General features: G+C 39.3%; 1 protein-coding gene across 21 annotated transcripts in view; it reads left to right on the plus strand.

The window, feature by feature from the left end:
- Positions 1-18,317, plus strand: part of EIF4G3 (eukaryotic translation initiation factor 4 gamma 3) — a 443,721-nt gene that overhangs the window by 137,784 nt on the left and 287,620 nt on the right. For 4 of the 21 annotated variants that reach the window (XM_037828277.1, XM_037828279.1, XM_037828280.1 and 1 more), the window contains exon 3: positions 12,073-12,136. The exons of 16 other annotated variants lie outside the window; for them this stretch is intronic. In XM_037828277.1, coding sequence (XP_037684205.1) covers positions 12,113-12,136 — 24 coding nt within the window. In that variant the 5' untranslated portion in view covers positions 12,073-12,112. Of the gene's footprint in view, positions 1-12,053; positions 12,137-18,317 lie in introns of all 21 variants that reach the window. One more of the 21 variants, XM_037828278.1, reaches the window with a different exon arrangement.

An 18,317-nucleotide genomic window follows, 5' to 3' on the forward strand; every position in this document is an offset into this window, starting at 1 on the left:
AAAGAGTAAATTGTAAGGTTAATTTCCAACAATTTTTATATAAATTATTTTATTGCACATAAAATAAAACTGAGGAGAGAGAAAATGATTAGCATATACAAATAAACAGATACATATAAAGAGCAAATAGAAAATGTGCAATGCTACTATTGTTCTCATTTTGGTAATTGGTCAAAAGGCCATAATTAATATTTATGGCTTCCTTCTTCCACTAATTGTTCCATAGTTCCCCAGCCCTCAGCCATGAACTTCTGCTCCTTGGGTTTCTTTCCTTTGTGGAGTGACCCAAATATTCATTCCCAATGAGTATGAGTCCTCAATTGTCTTGCCCTTTATTGATTATTGTAGTTTTGCATTAACTTTTCTCTTGGGCATGGTAGAATTAAAAGGTATGGCAGAGAATTCACTGAATTCTAGACATTCCTCCCTATCTCCACTGTGTGTATCAGCAACATGATTTCCCTTTGGCAATTTAGATCACTTATTCTGGTCAGTAGGTTAATCTCCTTTTAAAAAAAGAAAAGAAAACAAAACAAAACAAGACCTATTGCATCAGTGGCATAAGGAGCCTAAAATGTCAGTGGTTTTCTCATCTTCCAATTTAGTGGAACCATTATTATGTATCTTCATAGAACCATTCTGCCCTTGGGGGCTGTTTTGGTTTGCTAAGGCTGCCGGAATGCAACATACCAGAAATGAGTTGGCTTTTACAATGGGGATTTATTAGTTTACAAATTTACAGTTCTAAGGTCATGAAAATGTCCAAATTAAGGCATCAGTAGGACGATACCTTCTGAGTAGAAGGTCCATTGGCATCCGGGGTTCTTCTATTAGATAACGAGGCACGTGGCTGCCTTATACTGCTCCTTCTTTCCTGGGTTTTGTTGCTTTTAGCCTCCTCTGGAGGCTTTCCACTAAGCTTGTCTGGGTGTTTCTCTGAGCTCTCTTGGCCTTTTCTTCTTTTTATCCTGTCATAAAGTACTCCAGTAAAGGATTAAGACCTACCTTGAATTGGGTGGGTCACAACTCAGTTGAAATAACAGAATCAGAATGTCCCACTTGTAATAGGTCTGCACCCACAAGAATGGATTAAAAGAGCATGGCCTGTTCTGGGGTATATAACAGCTACATGACTAAAATCTCCAAACCTGCAGATGTTATAGTTACTGGAATGGATATCAAAAATTCTACAGGTTATTAGGTGTTTCTTCAAGTTTTTAGGTGTAATAGTGAGAGGAAACAGTCCTACTTTTTACCCTTTACTATTCAGACCCATGTATTCTGACTCTGGAGGTGACAGTACCATATAATTGTCTTCGATTCACAACATATACTTCATCCTATAAAACAGAGCCTCTGTAAAGCAGAACACAACTGGTGCTGTAATTCAGTCTTCAGCAAACCATTCCAACTTTTAAGTTAGGCCAGGTGATTCCAGGATGGTTGGGTGTGGTAATACAAGTTAATTCCATGGGCATGAGCTCATTACTGTACTTTCTTTGCTATGAAATGAGTTTCTTTTTTAATGCAATTTTATTGAGATATAATCATATAACATACAGTCATTCAAAGTGTACAGTTGTTCACAGTATTGTCATATAGTTGTGCATTTATCATCACAATAAAACTTTGAACATTTTCATTATCCAAAAAATAAAATAAAGATTAAAATAAAAAAAGAACATCCAAAATATCCCACTCCTCTCCTCCCCCCATTGTTCATTTACTTTTTTAAATACAATTTAATTGAGATACAGTCACACACCCTACAGTCATCCACGGTGTACAATCATTTATTCACAGCACCATCATGCATTTGTGTATTCATCACCAGAATCAATTTTTGAACCTTTTCCTTACTCCAAAATAAAAATAAAAGCAAAAAGGAACACCTAAATCTTTCCATCCTGTCCATCCCCCCTATTCTTCATCTAATTTTTGTCCTCATTTTTCCACTCATCTGTCCATACACTGGGTAAATAACAGGAGTGTGAGCCAGAAGATTTTCACAATCACACAGTCGCACTGTGCAAGCTACATAGTTATACAGTTGTCTTCAAGAATCGAGGTCACTGGGTTGCAGTTCAACAGCTTCAGGTATTTCCCTCTAGCCGTTCCAACACTCTAAAAACTAAAAAGTGATATCTATATAGTGCATAAGAATACCCTCCAGAGTGACCTCTCGACTCCATTTGACATATATTAGTCACGGGAACCTAATTTTGTTTCATCTCTCTTCCCCCTTTTGGTCAAGAAGATCCTCTCAGTCCCACAGTGCTGGGTCCAGGCTCATCTCCAGGAGTCATTTCCTGCTTTGCCAGGGGGATTTACACCCCTGGGTGTCTTGTCCCACATTGGGGGGAAGGTATTGAGTTCATCTGCCAAGTGGGCTTAGAGATAGAGGGGTCCACATCTGAGCAACAAAGAGGTTCTTGGGGTGGGGTGTTGGGTGGGGGGTGGGGGTGGAGTGGACCCCTAGACACAATTGTAAGTAGGCTTAGCTTCTCCATTTCAGCGACTGGCCTCACAAGGGAAAGCCCTCAGATTGAGGGCTCAGACCACTAAATTGGCATCATCCACGTGGGATATTAATTTATTCACATTCTGCCTCCATTCTGAAAGGTCCATATACTTACCTTTTCCCCATTTCCAAGTCCTCAGATTTCAGCTATAAATCATTAGCACCTGCCCATGAATTAGCGTTTCTTCCCATTTTTCTGGCCATTTCTCGCTCCTGGCATAGTGGCAAACATACTGCTCAATTTTCTGTCCATTGGGATGATTTTACTTCTCTACTATCATTCAGAGTCACCCATGAGGGAGTCTATAATACTGCAGCTGTCCACTTTCAGGTGGTACCTGGGTGTTCTCCAGACCTATTTGTAAACCAGCCTTGAGTTTTTTCTTCCTCATTCAACTGGTTGTAAGGTACACCCAGGAGGTTTTAGGCATGGATTTAGAGAGAGAGGAGGCTATGCAAAAGGAGTCAGTGTTAAGGAATCTGCCACCTGCTCATTCAAGTTGTGCTTTTCAGACCTGCCTGAGCTTGGTATCTTTTATGATTTCCATTTGGTGATAGATTGCTGCTGTGTACACCCAAACTTTTTTTTTTTTTTTTAATTCAGTTTTATTGAAATACATTCATCCATGGTATACAATCAACTGTCCACAGTATGATCACATAGTTATGGGGTCATCACAGTCTGTCTCCGAACATTTTCCTTACATCAGAAAGAATCAGAACAAGAATAAAAAATAAAAGTGAAAAAAGAACACCCAACCATCCCCCCATCCCACCCCATTTGTCCGTTAGTTTTTATGCCCATTCCTCCACTCATCCATACACTAGATAAAGGGGGTATGATCCACAAGGTCTTCACAATCACACTGTTACCCCTTGTAATCTACATTATTATATAATTGTCTTCAGGAGTCCAGACTGCTGGGTTGGAGTTTGGTAGTTTCAGGTATTTACTTCTAGCTATTCCAATACACTGAAACCTAAGAGGTGTTATCTATATAGTGCATAAGAATATCCACCAGAGTGACCTCTCGACTCCATTTGAAATCTCTCAGCCACTGGAACTATTTCGTCTTATTTTGCATCCCCCTTTTGGTCAAGAAGATACTCTCAGTCCCACGATGCAGGGTCCAGATTCACCCCCGGGAATCATATTCTGCATTGCCAGGGAGATTTACACCCCTGGGAGTCAGGTCCCACGTAGGGAGGAGGGCAGCGAGTTCACCTGTTGAGGTGGCTCAGTTAGAGAGAGAGAGGGCCACATCTGAGCAACAAAGAGGTACTCAGGGGGAGACTCTTAGGCACAATTATATGCAAGTTTGGCTTCTCCTTTGCAGTAACGAGCTTCATAAGGGCAAGTCCCATGCTCGAGGGCTGAGCACATCAAACCACCAGTCCCAGTGTTTGTGGCAACATCAACACCAGTCCAGGTGAGGAAGTCTAACACTTCCACACCTTCCCCCAGATCCTCGGGGCTGGTGGGGGGAGCTGTAAATATATTTTTTATCATCTGCCCAAATTACTCTGGGATGTGTCACTATTTCACTCCAGCCTATACTAACCTACTGTATCTCATTTCCTATTGAAAGTTCCATGCAATTGTGTTTGAACAAACCGACTGCAAAGTTGTACTGTTTAGAAAATTTAGATCCTGTACCAAATAGACATCTCTTCCCTAGTACACCCAACCTTTTGACAGCCAGTTCCATATAGGAAGCTCAGTCTTCATGGCCACCTGTTGACCCATGGTGAGGTTTTCAGATTCTCCCAAGGCCCAGCAGCAAGCCAGAAGCTGTTTTTCAGAAGGACAGTTATCATAGAAGAAGGCACACACTTGCTTCAAAACCCTGGAGGTCTGCGCTGTGATTCTCCTGTTGGTGCTTGCCAGAGACTCCTTACAGCATCCTTATTTAGCACAGGCACTTCAAGTAACATTGGATATGCTGGATCATAAGTTCCAAGGGGTAGAGCAGCTTGCATTGTAGCTTAAACTTATTATATAGCCTTTTCTTATTCTGTTCCCACTCAAAATTGGAAACCTGACAGGTGACTCTGTAGGTGGGTTGAGTTAGCACATTCAAACTTCATATATGTTGACTTCAAAATTCAAAAAGGCCTACTAAGCCTTGTGTCTCTTTTTATGTGGTAGTTCATGTGAGGTGAGAGCCTGCTCCCCCAGCACCAGGCTGATAGACAGACTGTGTTGGAGAGGGCATGGCATGTCTCACTGAATGGTGGAGATGTTGCCATGGTGCTATTCTGGCACAATTTGCTGGAAAGTCACCCTGTGGAATGTGCCAGAAATCCATCCTCTAGGGTCCTGGGGGAAAGCTGTTCACAAGGAGCTGTCTCAGTAGAGGTACTCTCCTGCAAAACTATCTGAGGGGGTGGCATGAGTAGTTGCTGGCAGTGGGTGCTGCTGCTGTTGTGCACTGCAGCAGTAGCCTGGCCCTGAAGAAGCTATGTGCACTAGGGGAGCTGATGCTGGAGAAGCTACCTGTGCTACAGGTGGAGGCTGCTACCCAAGCCCATAGGAAACATGAAGCAAAAAAATCCTTTCCTCCTGCAATACCTCTCCAGTGCCCACTGCTGACGAAGTTTAACGTTGTGCCAGCTTGCAGTGGACAAATATTTAAAGGGACCAGATCCATTTTCATAGTCATAGTGTGAATTTAGACCTGAAAGTCAAGAAACCAATAAGTGAATATAAGGGAAGATTTTACATTTCAACTTCTTACTGCTTCAAGTTATGATTCTATCCAACTAGTTGGCCCATACTACTTCGGGTTCCTAAAAGATATAGTTTGCATTTAAGAAAGGATTGCAGTCAGTGGCCTTAATTGTTGAACTCACGAAAGCCTTTCTGTGTGCCATTTTATCAAGTGCCTTTAGAAATCAGAATATGTGAATAATAGGGAGAAGGGTCATCAAATACTATCTTGCTTTCCTTTGTGGTCGGTTTTGCTACCATTTTTCCTAATCTGATGGATCAACCTAGTACATCACAGCTGATTCACTGCCCTTTTTCCCCCTGACTTTTCAGAAACAGGGAGGCTTACATGGATTCATCTGTCTTCTGACAATCTCAGTATCTTTTGGTATGTTGATGTTTTTCTAAATTAGCATACCTGAAAAAAATGGGGAGTTTTGTGATAAACTCACTTTCCTTAGATTTAATAGTTAACACAGTTCATGATTCATAATGGAAAGTAGAGCCATTGAAATAGAGGGAAAATGATTATGGACTTGGAGTCACAGACCTAGGTTCTAGTTCTGCTTTTGACGGTTTCTGGTTACATGATGTTAAGAGGGTTGTTATAAAAATTCTGTAAAACTTTGCCTCAGTATAGGGCACCCTAATGCTCCTACTAACTGGCACTTTGTATTTTCATGCCTGTCAGACTTAGTTCTCCTCAGTGTGTGTGTGTGTGTGTGTGTGTGTGTGTGTGTGTGTGTGTGTGTATGTATACCCTTGCCTCTTGACCCTTCTGATTTAGCTACCTTTCTGGTATTACTGTGAAACTCAGAAACTCTCCCCAAGAGTTATGTGTGTCTTCCAAGTCTTTGCCTGTCCTTGATATTAGGATAAAAGTAGATACTTGGCTTTGTCATTTCCTCCTAACATTCGTGTGGTTTGTTCTTGTGCCCCAAACTATTAGATTCATATCAACTGAAGATAAGATTAAAGAAATTATTCTTTAGCTACATATCCTTTTTGATGTGACTTGTCCCCCCTTCTTCTGTGAATCAGATCTTTTTGTCCACAGTAGCCACCTGTGTCTGTCTATGACTCAGTATTTGACCGTAAATGAATCTATTAGAATCCAAGTGAAAGCAGCTAAGTTAAAGAAAAGTGAATTTCATAGCTTTGTAATATAAAAGAGGGAAAGTGTAGAAAATTTTCTCCCAACCTCTTCTTTCTGTCATTAGTGACATCTTTTCACCTGCTTTTTTTGCTTCTAAATTTTAAGGTTTTCTGTCCATTTTTCTTGTTTACATGACTTGTAATTCTTTCTAAACTCCTTTTCCTCCTGTATGTTTTATTTAATCAAAGTCAAGACATTAATATTAGAGATTCTTAGTTAACTTGACTTTTCAAACATTGTTGAATTGGTGACAGTCATTTTGTAGGTGCAAGTGCAGTTTCTTTTTGGTTCTGAAATGGTTGTACTTGAATAGTTGCCAAACTTGGAATGTCCTTACTCTGAGAAAAGTAAAGAATTTGGAATTTTAAAGTATCTTTTGGCAGATTTCAAAGTAAGTTCAGAAGTGCAGTGTAAGTTAGAGTTCCAACCTTTCCAGTTCTATTTCAAAATTGGACCTTGTAGAGGTTCGTATTAATGCCCAGTTTTCCTCTTGCAAATGAGAGGTTTGTATTTGTACCTGATAAGATCTGCTTTCTCTTTAAGATGCCCATGGGTTTTGGAAACAGGCCTCAAAGTAGTCAGGTTGTTATTATGAAAACTTTTTGGATTCTTTATTTTAGATTTAAAATTAGACAAACTTTGCATTCTTTTAAATCCTGCACCAATGTTTAAAAAAATAACAGATATTTGTTATTAGAATTATTTTGAATAGCTTGGCAAGTTTAGTGAAAAACAAAAGTGTTTTCTGCTTTTTTATTGCTTAATTGGTGTCACAGGTTTACTTTAACTCAGTTAATTTTCACAGAATTGAGCTCAATTGCAAAACAAACAAACCTAACTGGCACTGGATACCAGGTTCAACATCTAGGTATTTTCGTCTTTTTCTCCATGTTATTACCTAGACGACTAAGTTTTAAGAGTGATGTTCAAGCAATCAGTGTGAAGACATACTCAGAATAGTGCCAAAGTGCTGTGGTATGTGTTTTCTGCCTACCACTCCTGGAAATTTTATGTGGTTGCTCTATTTTGCTGAGAAAGAAACTTGGTCTTTTTATATAGTGGACTGAGATGGTGCTCCTAGATTCTTTATTGTCTCTAGAAATGCTAAGCAAAGGATTTCTTCACTGGGAAACCATGATTGGTCATGATATTTATTTTAGTAGTACAATTTTCATCATTAGTAAGGATGAGTTTCAAATGATTCATGGTCCTTGTAGTCTTTTTTGCTTTATCCAACTTCCAGACTTCATTTTCATTCCAGGGGTCTTGTTTCATTAAGTAAAAATTCTCCTGTTGCCTTACAGTTGTTAATTGGCAGTTTCAGCCTTTGTAAGTGGCTTTTTCTTTATTGTAGACAGCATATAGATGGGTCCTGTTTTTTAATCCATTCTGCCAGTCTGTGTCTTTTTATTGGGGAGTTTAATCCATTTACATTTAGTGTTATTACTGTAAGGGCAGTACTTTCTACTACCATTTTGTTTTTTGGAATTTATATGTCATATCTTATTTTTTCCTCTCCTTTTACCTTTCCTGATAATCTTCATTTCTGCACTCTTCTCCAACTCTCTCTCTACTGTCTTTTCCTATCAGCCTGTAGCATTCCCTTTAGTATTTCTTGTAGTGCCGGTCTCTTATTCACAAACTCTCTCAGTGTCTGTTTGTCTGAAAATGTTTTAATCTCTCCCTCATTTTTGAAGGAAAGTTTTGCTGGATATAGAATTCTTGGTTGGCAGTTTTTCTCTTTCAGTATCTTAAATATATCATGCCACTGTCTTCTTGCCTCCATGGTTTCTGCAGAGAAATCTGTACATAGTCTTATTGACTTTCCCTTGTACGTGATGGATTGCTTTTCTCTTGCTGCTTTCAGAATCCTCTCTTTGTCTTTGACATTGGACAATCTGACCAGTAAGTGTCTTGGAGTAGGTCTATTGGGATCTATTCTATTTGGGGTACGTTGTACTTCTTGAATCTCTAATTTTCTGTCTTTTATAAGAGTTGGGAAATTTTCAGTGAATATGTCTTCTATTACTCTTTCTGCCCCTTTTCCCCTCTCTTCTCCTTCTGGGATACCCATAACACGTATATTTGTGCGTTTCATGTTGTCACTCAGCTCCCTAAGACCCTGCTTATATTTTTCCATTTTTTTCACCATCTGTTCTTTTGTGTGTATGAATTCTAATGACCTGTCTTCCAGTTCACTGATCCTTTCTTCTGCCTGTTCAAATCTACTGTTGTGTCCCTCCATTGTGTTTTTCATATCCTCCATTGTGGCCTTCATTCCCATGAGTTCTGCCATTTGTTTTTTTAAGTTTATGAATTCTTCTTTATGGTCAGCCAGTGTCTTCTTTATATCCTTCAGCTCTTTTGCTATATCTTCCTTCATTTCATTAAATTTATTTAGCATTAGTTGCCTCCACTCCTGTGTCTCAGCTGAGCTATTAGTTTGTTCCTTTGGCTGGTCCATGTTTTCGTGTTTCCTGGTATGGCTTGTTATCTTAAGTTGTCTAGGCATCTGATTCTCTTGATTAGTTTATTTTGGAGCTTGTTTTCTGTCTTTTATTTAGTGGTTTTCTTGTTGGTTGGCTTTGTTTTCTGGCCTCTGTTATTCAGTTCAACTTATTCTAGACCTCTAACTTAGGTTCTATTTAGTTGATTGGAATTTTTCCCCTCTTGTTTTTTCTGTTTCTTGCTCTGCCTCTATGTAACCTTTTTGTGAGTGGGTCTCCTCAGATATGGTCGACCCTAGTCAGATTTTCCCGGTCTAGTGAGGCCCAGGTCTCATTGGGAGGGTATGGAGTTTTCCTGAGAATGAGACCCTCCTATGAGGCCTTTAGAATTGGTGCTTTTCCACTCCTGTCCAGCAGGTGGCGCTGGCCAGCCCGCCGCTCCCCCACCAGTGTAAGGAGGTATGGAGCCTTTAGTTCTCCTGGTGACTCTGATCCTGTCAGGGGCTTGGCTGACTGAAGCTGGAATCTGAATTCCAGCCCCTGGGGTCTGAATTCCCAGAAGGAGGACTGCTAGTTGAGCTGGGCCTCCCTCCACTCTCCCAATCCTCAGAATTCCAGTTGTCTCTCAGGGGCACTATTCCCTTCTCCTCTCTCCTCTTTGGGGCCTCTCCAGGTAGATTCCTTGGTCAGCCTGAGTTGCCAATTAAAGATGGGGGTGGAGGCCTTCAGTAGTGAATATGGAATTCAAAGACACTGTAGGTACTCTGTCTCCCCTCAAGCCCAGCCTAGTCCCTCAACCTGGGCTTTCCGATAGAAAATAACCACATATATCACTTTTAGATTAAAAAAAAAAAAAAAAAAAAAAAAAGTAGAAAAGAAATCAAGAAAAGAAAAAAGGAAAAAAAAGGAGTATCTTTTAAACGTTTTTCCCCAGCCTGGAAGTTTTGTCAGTGTCAGAATAGAGCATTTAAAGATATGCTTTGGGCTATTGTCTGATAATTGCTCTCCAACCCCTTCAGTTCCACCCCTGCCGGGGGCTATTGAAATGCAAAAAGATAAGAGATCAGCGAGAAGCCAGAAGGGACAAAATGTAAAGGAAAAAAAAATGGCTTTTTGGAGTCTGGGAATGGGTGCCCACTTTTACGTGCCCCCACTTCTTGGAGCCCAGCCCTTCTTTAGCACCCCAGCTCCCAAAGTTAGTTAATTAATTTGTTAATTAATTCTGCAGTTGAGGCTGGTTTGAGCCTCCCTCCTTGCCCTCAGCAGATTGCTGTTTTTTGGTTTTTTTTTTTTCCCCCCTTTCAGGGAGCCGACAGCAAGACAGTCTATGAGATCTGGGTGGGGAGGGGCGCCAGACCCCTGGTCCGGGAAACTTACAATGTTCGCTGCGATCTCAGCTTTTCCTCCAATTCCAAACTTGTGTCCAATGTGTGACTGGTTACTGGAGACCCCGAAAACACTGTTTTATATAGTTCTTGGGTAATTGCCAGCTGCTCTAGGGGAGAGACGAAATTCTGCTCACCACTCCGCCATCTTGCCCCGCCTCTCGACCGGCTTTTTCTTTATTGAGATGAATGATTTTATTCACTAAATGCAAGTTTTTATTTTTGTGTGTGAAATTTTTTCTTTCATGAAGAAATAAATTCCGAGTTTGGCAACTCTGACGAGCAACCTTGCTAACCAGGCTAAAGTAGAGCAAATTTTCAAAGTTTCTTCACGTTTCATTATTGAAACAGATGAGTACTGAAATCACTTAAAAAAAATTTTTTTTTGATTGTTTTTTTAATCTCCCCTCTCTGCACACGTGGAACTCACTGTGCCCATCTAAGGCATTCAGTCTTCGAGGCAAGTGGCATTTGGAAGCTGCATTTGTGGTGCATGGGAATTTGATATTGGCTTGGATACCTGCAGTACTGACTGCACTGAGTTGGTCTTGGTGTTGCCAAGTCTTTCTTTTTTTTTTTTTGCATCTCTTGGTAATGTACGTACTTAAAGATTTGAATCTTGCTGAAAATTTCTTCAATAAATATTTATTACCATCAAACACTTTACAAATGAGCATGTCTTTACAGATGTTATTAATATAAAAGTCAGTTAAAAAGATTTATAAAATATACAGATCATCTATATATGTGCTTTCATCTAACATAAACTAACATGCTTTGGTTAATCTTTCCTCTAATTGTTGTGACTTATTTTAATTTGGTGATATTGATTAGAGAATTTCTGCTCCTTTGTCATTTTTTTGTTTTTATTAAAAAAAACATGTGGAACTATATTTATGAAGTAAAAGACTTGAACCAAATGTTTTTCTATTAAGTGAGTTTTACCTTTTATATAGTCTTGTGATTTATTTTGAAAAGTGCCTAAAGTAATTTTTATATGCTTGTTTGAGTAGCTATTCCTTGCACCTAGCTGGAAAAAAATCCCAGTGAGTTTCTTTCAGACTTTCTGAGGTTGGTTTTTAAGTTTTGCTGCAAGAATGATAGTTAAGTGCAATTATTATTCAGACTTTCCTTACCCTAAACATCAAGTTTTAGGTTCTTTCAGAAACTGTATTTGAAATAGGTAAATATAATTAAAGAGTGAAAGTTAAAAAATAAAGCCTGCATTAATACAACACTGTTTAAAAAACTAAAAGATTTTATAAGAACCAGTCTGTGATTTCTCAAGCATATTTTATGTTGTCTTTGATGCAGTGATGCCAGCTCAGTTTTTTTGGAGTGTGGGGTGGGGGGATGGAGTGGGGGGATTGTTCATTTTCATCTAAATTTTGTCAGAGGGAAAAGGCTTAGTATTTTGTTTCTTATTTATTTAAAGAACTTTCTCCTCCTCCTCCTCCTCTTTCTCCTCCTCCTCCTTCTTTGTGGACGACTCTTTTCTTGATTTCTCTCTTTACAACTTTAATAGGTCTTGAAAAACCTCTCTCATTGTTTTCCTTGGAAGTTTACCTGTTTTGAAATTTATACTTCAGTTAATTCCCCTAGATTTGGAAGGGAGACTTACTTCACTGCTGCCAATCTATTTTTACCCTGGCTTTGACTTGCAGATTTTATAGATTTTTATGATTAGTGGTTCTGAAAATTGCTACTTCAATTCAGCTACAGAAATTAGCGTGATCCAGTAAATTTAGGGGTGGAACATAGAATGTGTAAGTGCTAAAGAGTATCACAAAATGGTACAGTTGATTATTTAAAGTGCTTATAATATTTCCTGCAGAAATTTGTATTTCACCTAGGTGATGCAGAGACCTGTGGGGAAAGTGGGCAGACAGGACTATGGGGGAAAGGCCAGCAGAGAGGGTAAGTATCATAGACATGTAGAATATTCTCCTGAGTTTAATCACACGCATGGAAATATATGCCTGTCTAGATTAATTGGGTGGGGCTGTTTGCAGACAGGTGGAGGAAAGAGAGAAAAAAACTCAATATAGTACTTTTTGTTTTATAAGTGATCCCATGATAAAGTGTTCTTGAAAGTGTTTTGCCAACAGTTATAAAGAAAGATAACTGTCTTTATAGAACTAAGAATCATGAATTTCATTGACTCAACACTCAATGAAGAACAACATACATGTTGGTTTGTAAATGCATGGTAATAATGAAATTCTGTTAATGAATAGTGAAGAGTTTATGTTAGTTATATTTAAAGCAAGAAATCATTTAAGTATGAACATATATTTAACATATATAATATATAGGATGATTGTTATGAAAATGAAAATATTTTATCATTTTCTTACCAAACTAAAAAACCTAGTTTGTGTCTCAGTGCATGTATTTATTTACTGTTCCTTTTTCTCACATTCCAGTCTGCTAGTAATTAAATAACAGGAAGGGCTAACTCTGATTTCCTTTCTTTCATCAGTTGATAAACCTTATTTTTCTATTCTTTGTGAGAAATCAGAAGTTCTCAAGCTATCTAAATCTGTTCTTTCTATGAAGTCTTTTCTCTCTATTAGTAGTTCATTCCATAAGTACCTTGGTAAGTGATATGTACAAGAAATTATGTTACCAACATTTTGTTAGGCTTGACTGGTAAAATAAATCCCCTTTTCTATTACCTACCATTAATAATCCATTTTTTAAAGATCCATTGTTAATATTATTTAAGATTCTGCTAATTACTCCAAATTAGGTTTTTCTTGATCACCATTAAAAGCGCCCATCTTCTTTTACAGTTCAGTTCCAAAATTTTTACGTGCCTGTTTAGTGCAGTGGATAGAATATCAGCCTAATAATTGACTCTACTAAATTGAAAGACTTGCAGATAAAGTCACTGGGACTTCCACTTCTGACCATGATTGTGTAACTGATAGTAAACTAACCCATAGCTGTAAACCATAAGCCATAAATAACTAGAAACTGGAAAAATATGTGAAATAGTTGTTTAAGACATTGGCTAAGAAAACAGACCCAGGATTGTAATCTGACAGAAGGGGAATAAGCATTGTTCTATAATTCTTCTGGCTTTCTGATGAAGGTACTTTCTGGATTTTGGTGCAAGAAGGGAAGCCCCAAGTGAAGCATAGTAGGATTGATCACTGAGCTGAAAAGACAAGAGATCAGTCATGTAGGGTGAGGCAGCTGGAATCTGTGGGGTAGTACAGAAAAAAAGAGGAAGCAGTACAGAAAGAGCTTCAGAAATATCTGTAGTGGTTCCTTTGAGTTCTAGCTGAATACTAAGCTGTGGATATATAAGGTGAGACCCCACAAGAGGTCTGTTAAAGAACACCTGTCGGGAGCTATGAACCAAACGGTTAATTACCTTAGCTCCCACAGAGTGGATATACTTCACTGAACATTTGGAGGATTCCAGTAGAGATTTTGAAAAAAATTATGTTCTACAAGTGTGATTAACTAATCCTATTGAAAAGACCCAACCTAACAAAGCTTAAAAACAAGCCTTGTAACGATCCAACTGATCTACAAGTAAATTAACTAATGTTTGCCAGAATAAAATTCAATATTCTTTAAGGAAGACAAGACCATCCAGATACTCAATGATATAACATTCAAAATTCCTAGCATCCAATTAAAAATAAAAATGATACGAGAAGGAAAACATGACACATAACCAGGAGACGAATCAATCCTAGAAAAAGACTCAGAAATGACAGAAATGATGGAATTAGGGAACCTGGGGACATAGTAAAGAGGTAAATGGAAATTATGGGGGGAAAACCAAATAGAACTTTTTTTTTTTAAAAAATAAATTCCAAGTTATAGGAACAGTTGCAAAAACAATGCAAACCCCATACACAGAACTCCAGCATACCCTGACCCCCCCTCCCCCAATACCCCAGTCCACCAACTTTAACATGCTGTCACATTGCTATTTCTTTCCCTCCTTCCCTCCCTCCCTCCCTATCATCCATCATCTATTGCTCTGTCTTCTGAACATATGAGAGCTAGTTGCACACATCCTTGAACAAACTCTATAATTCACATATACACTTCCCATGAAAAAGAACATTCTTTTATGCAATCCCATTAAGTGCAGCTCAGAAGTACAAGAGATTCAACAACGATACAAAGCTTACATTCTATATTTCCTTTTCCTTATGTCTCAACTGTGTCCCTTTAAGCCTCCTGTCTTCCATCCTCCTATCCCATCCAGGTGCATCCTTGGCATTCAATTGTCATCTATTTAGACTGTCCTTTTTATTCTTTTTTTCTATTGTGGAAACATATATACAGCCTAAATCTTCCAATTCCACCCCCTCCCTAACATTCCATTAGAGGGATTAATCACATTTGGAATGTTGTAATGCTCTTTACCGCCATCCATTATTAGAAATTTCCCTTCACCTCAAACAGCAACCCTGCACTCATTTCTTAACTCCCCATTGCCCCTTCCCCCATTTCTCTTAACCCATACTCTACTTTTCATCTCTATGGTTATATTCTCTGATAATTTCTTTGTGTTTACTGTGGGGCTTAAAATTAACCTCTTAAATCCATAACAGTCTTGTTTCTCTTTGATACCAACTTAACTTCAATAGGACACATAAACTATGTTCCTATACTCCTCCATTCCGCCACCTTTATATAGTTGTCTAAAATTACATATTTTACATTGAGTTCAAAACCACTGATTTGTCCTTAGAGTTTGTGTGTTTTACTTCATGTAGGAAGTAAATAGTGGAGTTACAATTAAAAAATTATTGACTTCCATTTGTATTCCATTGTGGTCAGAGAATGTGCTTTGAATATATTCAATTTTCTTTTTTTTTTTAATTTATTGAGGCTTGTTTTATGTCCCAGACTATGGTCCCTTCTGGAGAAAGATCTATGATCACTAGAGAAAAATGAATGTCCTGGTGATTTGGGATGTGAGGTTCTATATATGTCTGTTAAAATTCTCTATATCTTTCTCCTTTCTTTGTTTCTCTGTCTCTAGGGCTCCCTTTAGTATCTGAAGTAGGGCAGGTCTTTTATTGGCAAAATCTCTCAGCATTTGTCTGTGATAAATTTAAGCTCTCCTTCAAATTTGAAGGAGAGTTTTGCTGGATAAAGTATTCTTAGTTGGAAATTTTTCTCTCTGAGAATTTTAAATATGTCATGCCACTGCCTTCTTGCCTTCATGGTGGCCGCTGAGTAGTCACAACTTAGTCTCATGTTGTTTCCCTTGTATGTGGTGAATTGGTTTTCTCTTGCTGCTTTCAGAACTTGCTCCTTCTCTTCAGTACTTGAGAGTCTGATCAGAATATGTCTCAGAGTGGGTTTATTTGGATTTATTCTATTTGGAGTTCGCTGGGCTTTGTGTATTTATATTGTGTAGAAGGTTTGGGAAGTTTTCCCCAACAATTTCTTTGAATACTCTTTCTAGACCTTTACCCTTCTCTTCCCCTTCTGGGACACCAATGAATCTTAAGTTTGGACATTTTATTTTATCTATCATATCCCTGAGATCCATTTTGATTTTTTCAATTTTTTTTCTCCATTCTTTCCTTTGTTCTTTCATTTTCTGTTCTGTGGATTTCTAGGACGCTGAGACGTTGTTCAGCTTCCTCTAATCTTGTATTGTGAGTATCCAGAGTCTTTTTAATTTGGCCAACAGTTTTTTTTATTTCCATAAGATCTGCTATTTTTTTATTTATTCTTGCAGTGTCTTCTTTATGCTCTTCTAGGGTCTTCTTTATGTCGCTCATATCGTGGGCCATGGTCTTCTTGATGTCCTTTAAATCCTTTGCCATGTTTTCGTTCCTCGATTGTAGTTCTTTGATTAATTGTGCCAAGTACTGTGTCTCTTTTGATATTTTGATTTGGGTGCTTGGAATTGGCTTCTCCATATCATCTGGTTTTGTCATATGCATTAAGATTTTCTGTTGTTTTTGGCCTCTTGGCATTCGCTTTGCTTGATAGGGTTCTTTCAAGTTGTAAAAAAAGAAACCAATCTAAGTTTTCAGAAACACAAGTTGGTGGCGTACGCTTCATCTAATTAACCAGCAGATGGCATCTGTGTGTCACCTATACCCCTCAAGTCAGTTCTCCTCAACCTTGTCCCCGCGGTGTGTGGGGAAATGATTCTTGTGGGATTCAGTTGGAGAACTCAGTTTGGGTGTGTTGCTGGAGCCGTCCACCCTGAATGTGGGGCGTGTGTCCGGGTGGCCAGGGAGGAAGGGCAGCTTTAATATTCAAATCCCCCAGGCTCCTGGAGATTCAAGGCTGCCGCAAGAGTCTAAGCCTTCATTTCATTTCAGCCCCAGACCCTCTCTCTAGCTGACCCACAAACCACCGGACTTGTTGTAGTGTCCCTGGGTTTTCTGAGCGGGCCCCCTTTCTCAGCTGTGGTCTTCCAGGACCTCTGCTGAGGGAATACTGTGCTACGTCACCAGTGCACACCGTCCCTCAAGGGAAGCCCCAGGCCGCTGGGCCGTGCAGGGGTGCTCTCAGCCTGATGCAAAGATGGCTGAATGGGGCGTCTCAACGCCCCCCTCCCCCCCCCACACACACACAGTTCCTCCTTCCCAGCTCTGGGACAACTGGTGGGGCTCTGGGCTGTGGGCATGGCCCCAGGCAGGAGTTTATCCAGCCCTCTGGGGAGCTAGCTGCAAGCCACGGGGTTTCTTTCTGCTTCCGACTCTCCTGTCCACTCCCCTGGCCCTGAGGGTATCTGCAGCGGGCTATCCTCCAGGCCAGACACTGAGAGGCCGGCTCAGCCCTCTCCTGCTGTGTTTTACTGCGTGGTTCCCACTGTCACAACTGCAGCCGCTCCTGGGTTTTTCCCTTTTTTTTTTTTTAAAAAAAAAAACAGCCAGTCTCCAAACGCCAACCCCTGGCTTCCCCACGCTGCAGTGTGGCTGTGGGTCTTCCATCCAGTTTACTCACTCGTTTTAGAATGCAGACTCTTGGTTTCACCAAGTATACAGCCCCTGTGGTACTAGCAGACCTCGTCCAGCTGGTGCATTGCTGAAACCGGTATTCTGTGTCACTTTCTGGTTTTTATCTAGTATTTTTTGTGGAGGTGTTTTTTTGCCCTGTCTCACGTAGCCGCCATCTTAGGTTCTCCCAAATAGAACTTTTAAAACTTAAAATTTGTTGTCTGAATGAAAAATTCATTTTACCTGCTTGATAGAATATTAGACACTTTAGAAGAAAAGCTCACTTAACTTAAAAATAAGTGTTTTAGTTTCTTGACTGCTAAATCAAATATCATGTAATGGATTGGCTTAAACAATAGGAATTTACTGGCTCACAGTTTTGAGGTTAGGAGAAGTCCAAAATCAAGGTGTTATCAGAGTGTTGCTTTCTCTGAGAAGACTGGTATTCCGGTGCTGGCTGCTGGTGATCCTTGGTCCTTGGCTTTTCTGTCACATGACAGTGCACATGGTGGCCTCTCCTGGCTTCTTTTCCAGGTCCCATTAACTTCCAGTTTCTGGCCGCTCCCTTTGTGGGCTTTCTCTCTTTGACTCTGCTTATAAAGGACTCCAGTAATCCAGATTAAAGCCTAACGTGATTCATTTGGGTCACAACTTAACTGAAGTAACATCTTGAAGAGATCTTGTTTACAATGGGCTCACACTTACAGGAACGGTTTAAGTTTAAGAACATGCTTTTCTTGGTTCCATAGCTCCCAAGTCACCACAACAGGTGAGTGGAAACTGCTCAAAATTAAGTAAAGGGAGAGAAATTTCTAGGACGGGTGGTTTCTAAAGAATAGAGCCTTATTTACTTAATAGGATAAAATAGAAAAGATGAAATGGCCTAACATACATGTAGTTGGAATCCCTGCAATTGGGGGATAGGAGGGGCATTTTTGAGGAAATATGGTTGAAATTTGCCAAATTGTTGAAAAATATAAACTCACAAATTCAAGAAGCTTAGTAAACCCTAAGCAAGGATAAAAATGTAGAAAAACACACCTGGGTACATCATAATCAAATAGCTGAATACCAAACAAAATGAAAGAAAAAAAAAACACATATTAATTAACATAATGAGAAAAAAGAAGACAGAAGATTAAAAAAAAAAATGTATT

The sequence above is a fragment of the Choloepus didactylus genome, chromosome 2 (assembly GCF_015220235.1).
Source record: "Choloepus didactylus isolate mChoDid1 chromosome 2, mChoDid1.pri, whole genome shotgun sequence".
Lineage (NCBI taxonomy): Eukaryota > Metazoa > Chordata > Mammalia > Pilosa > Megalonychidae > Choloepus > Choloepus didactylus.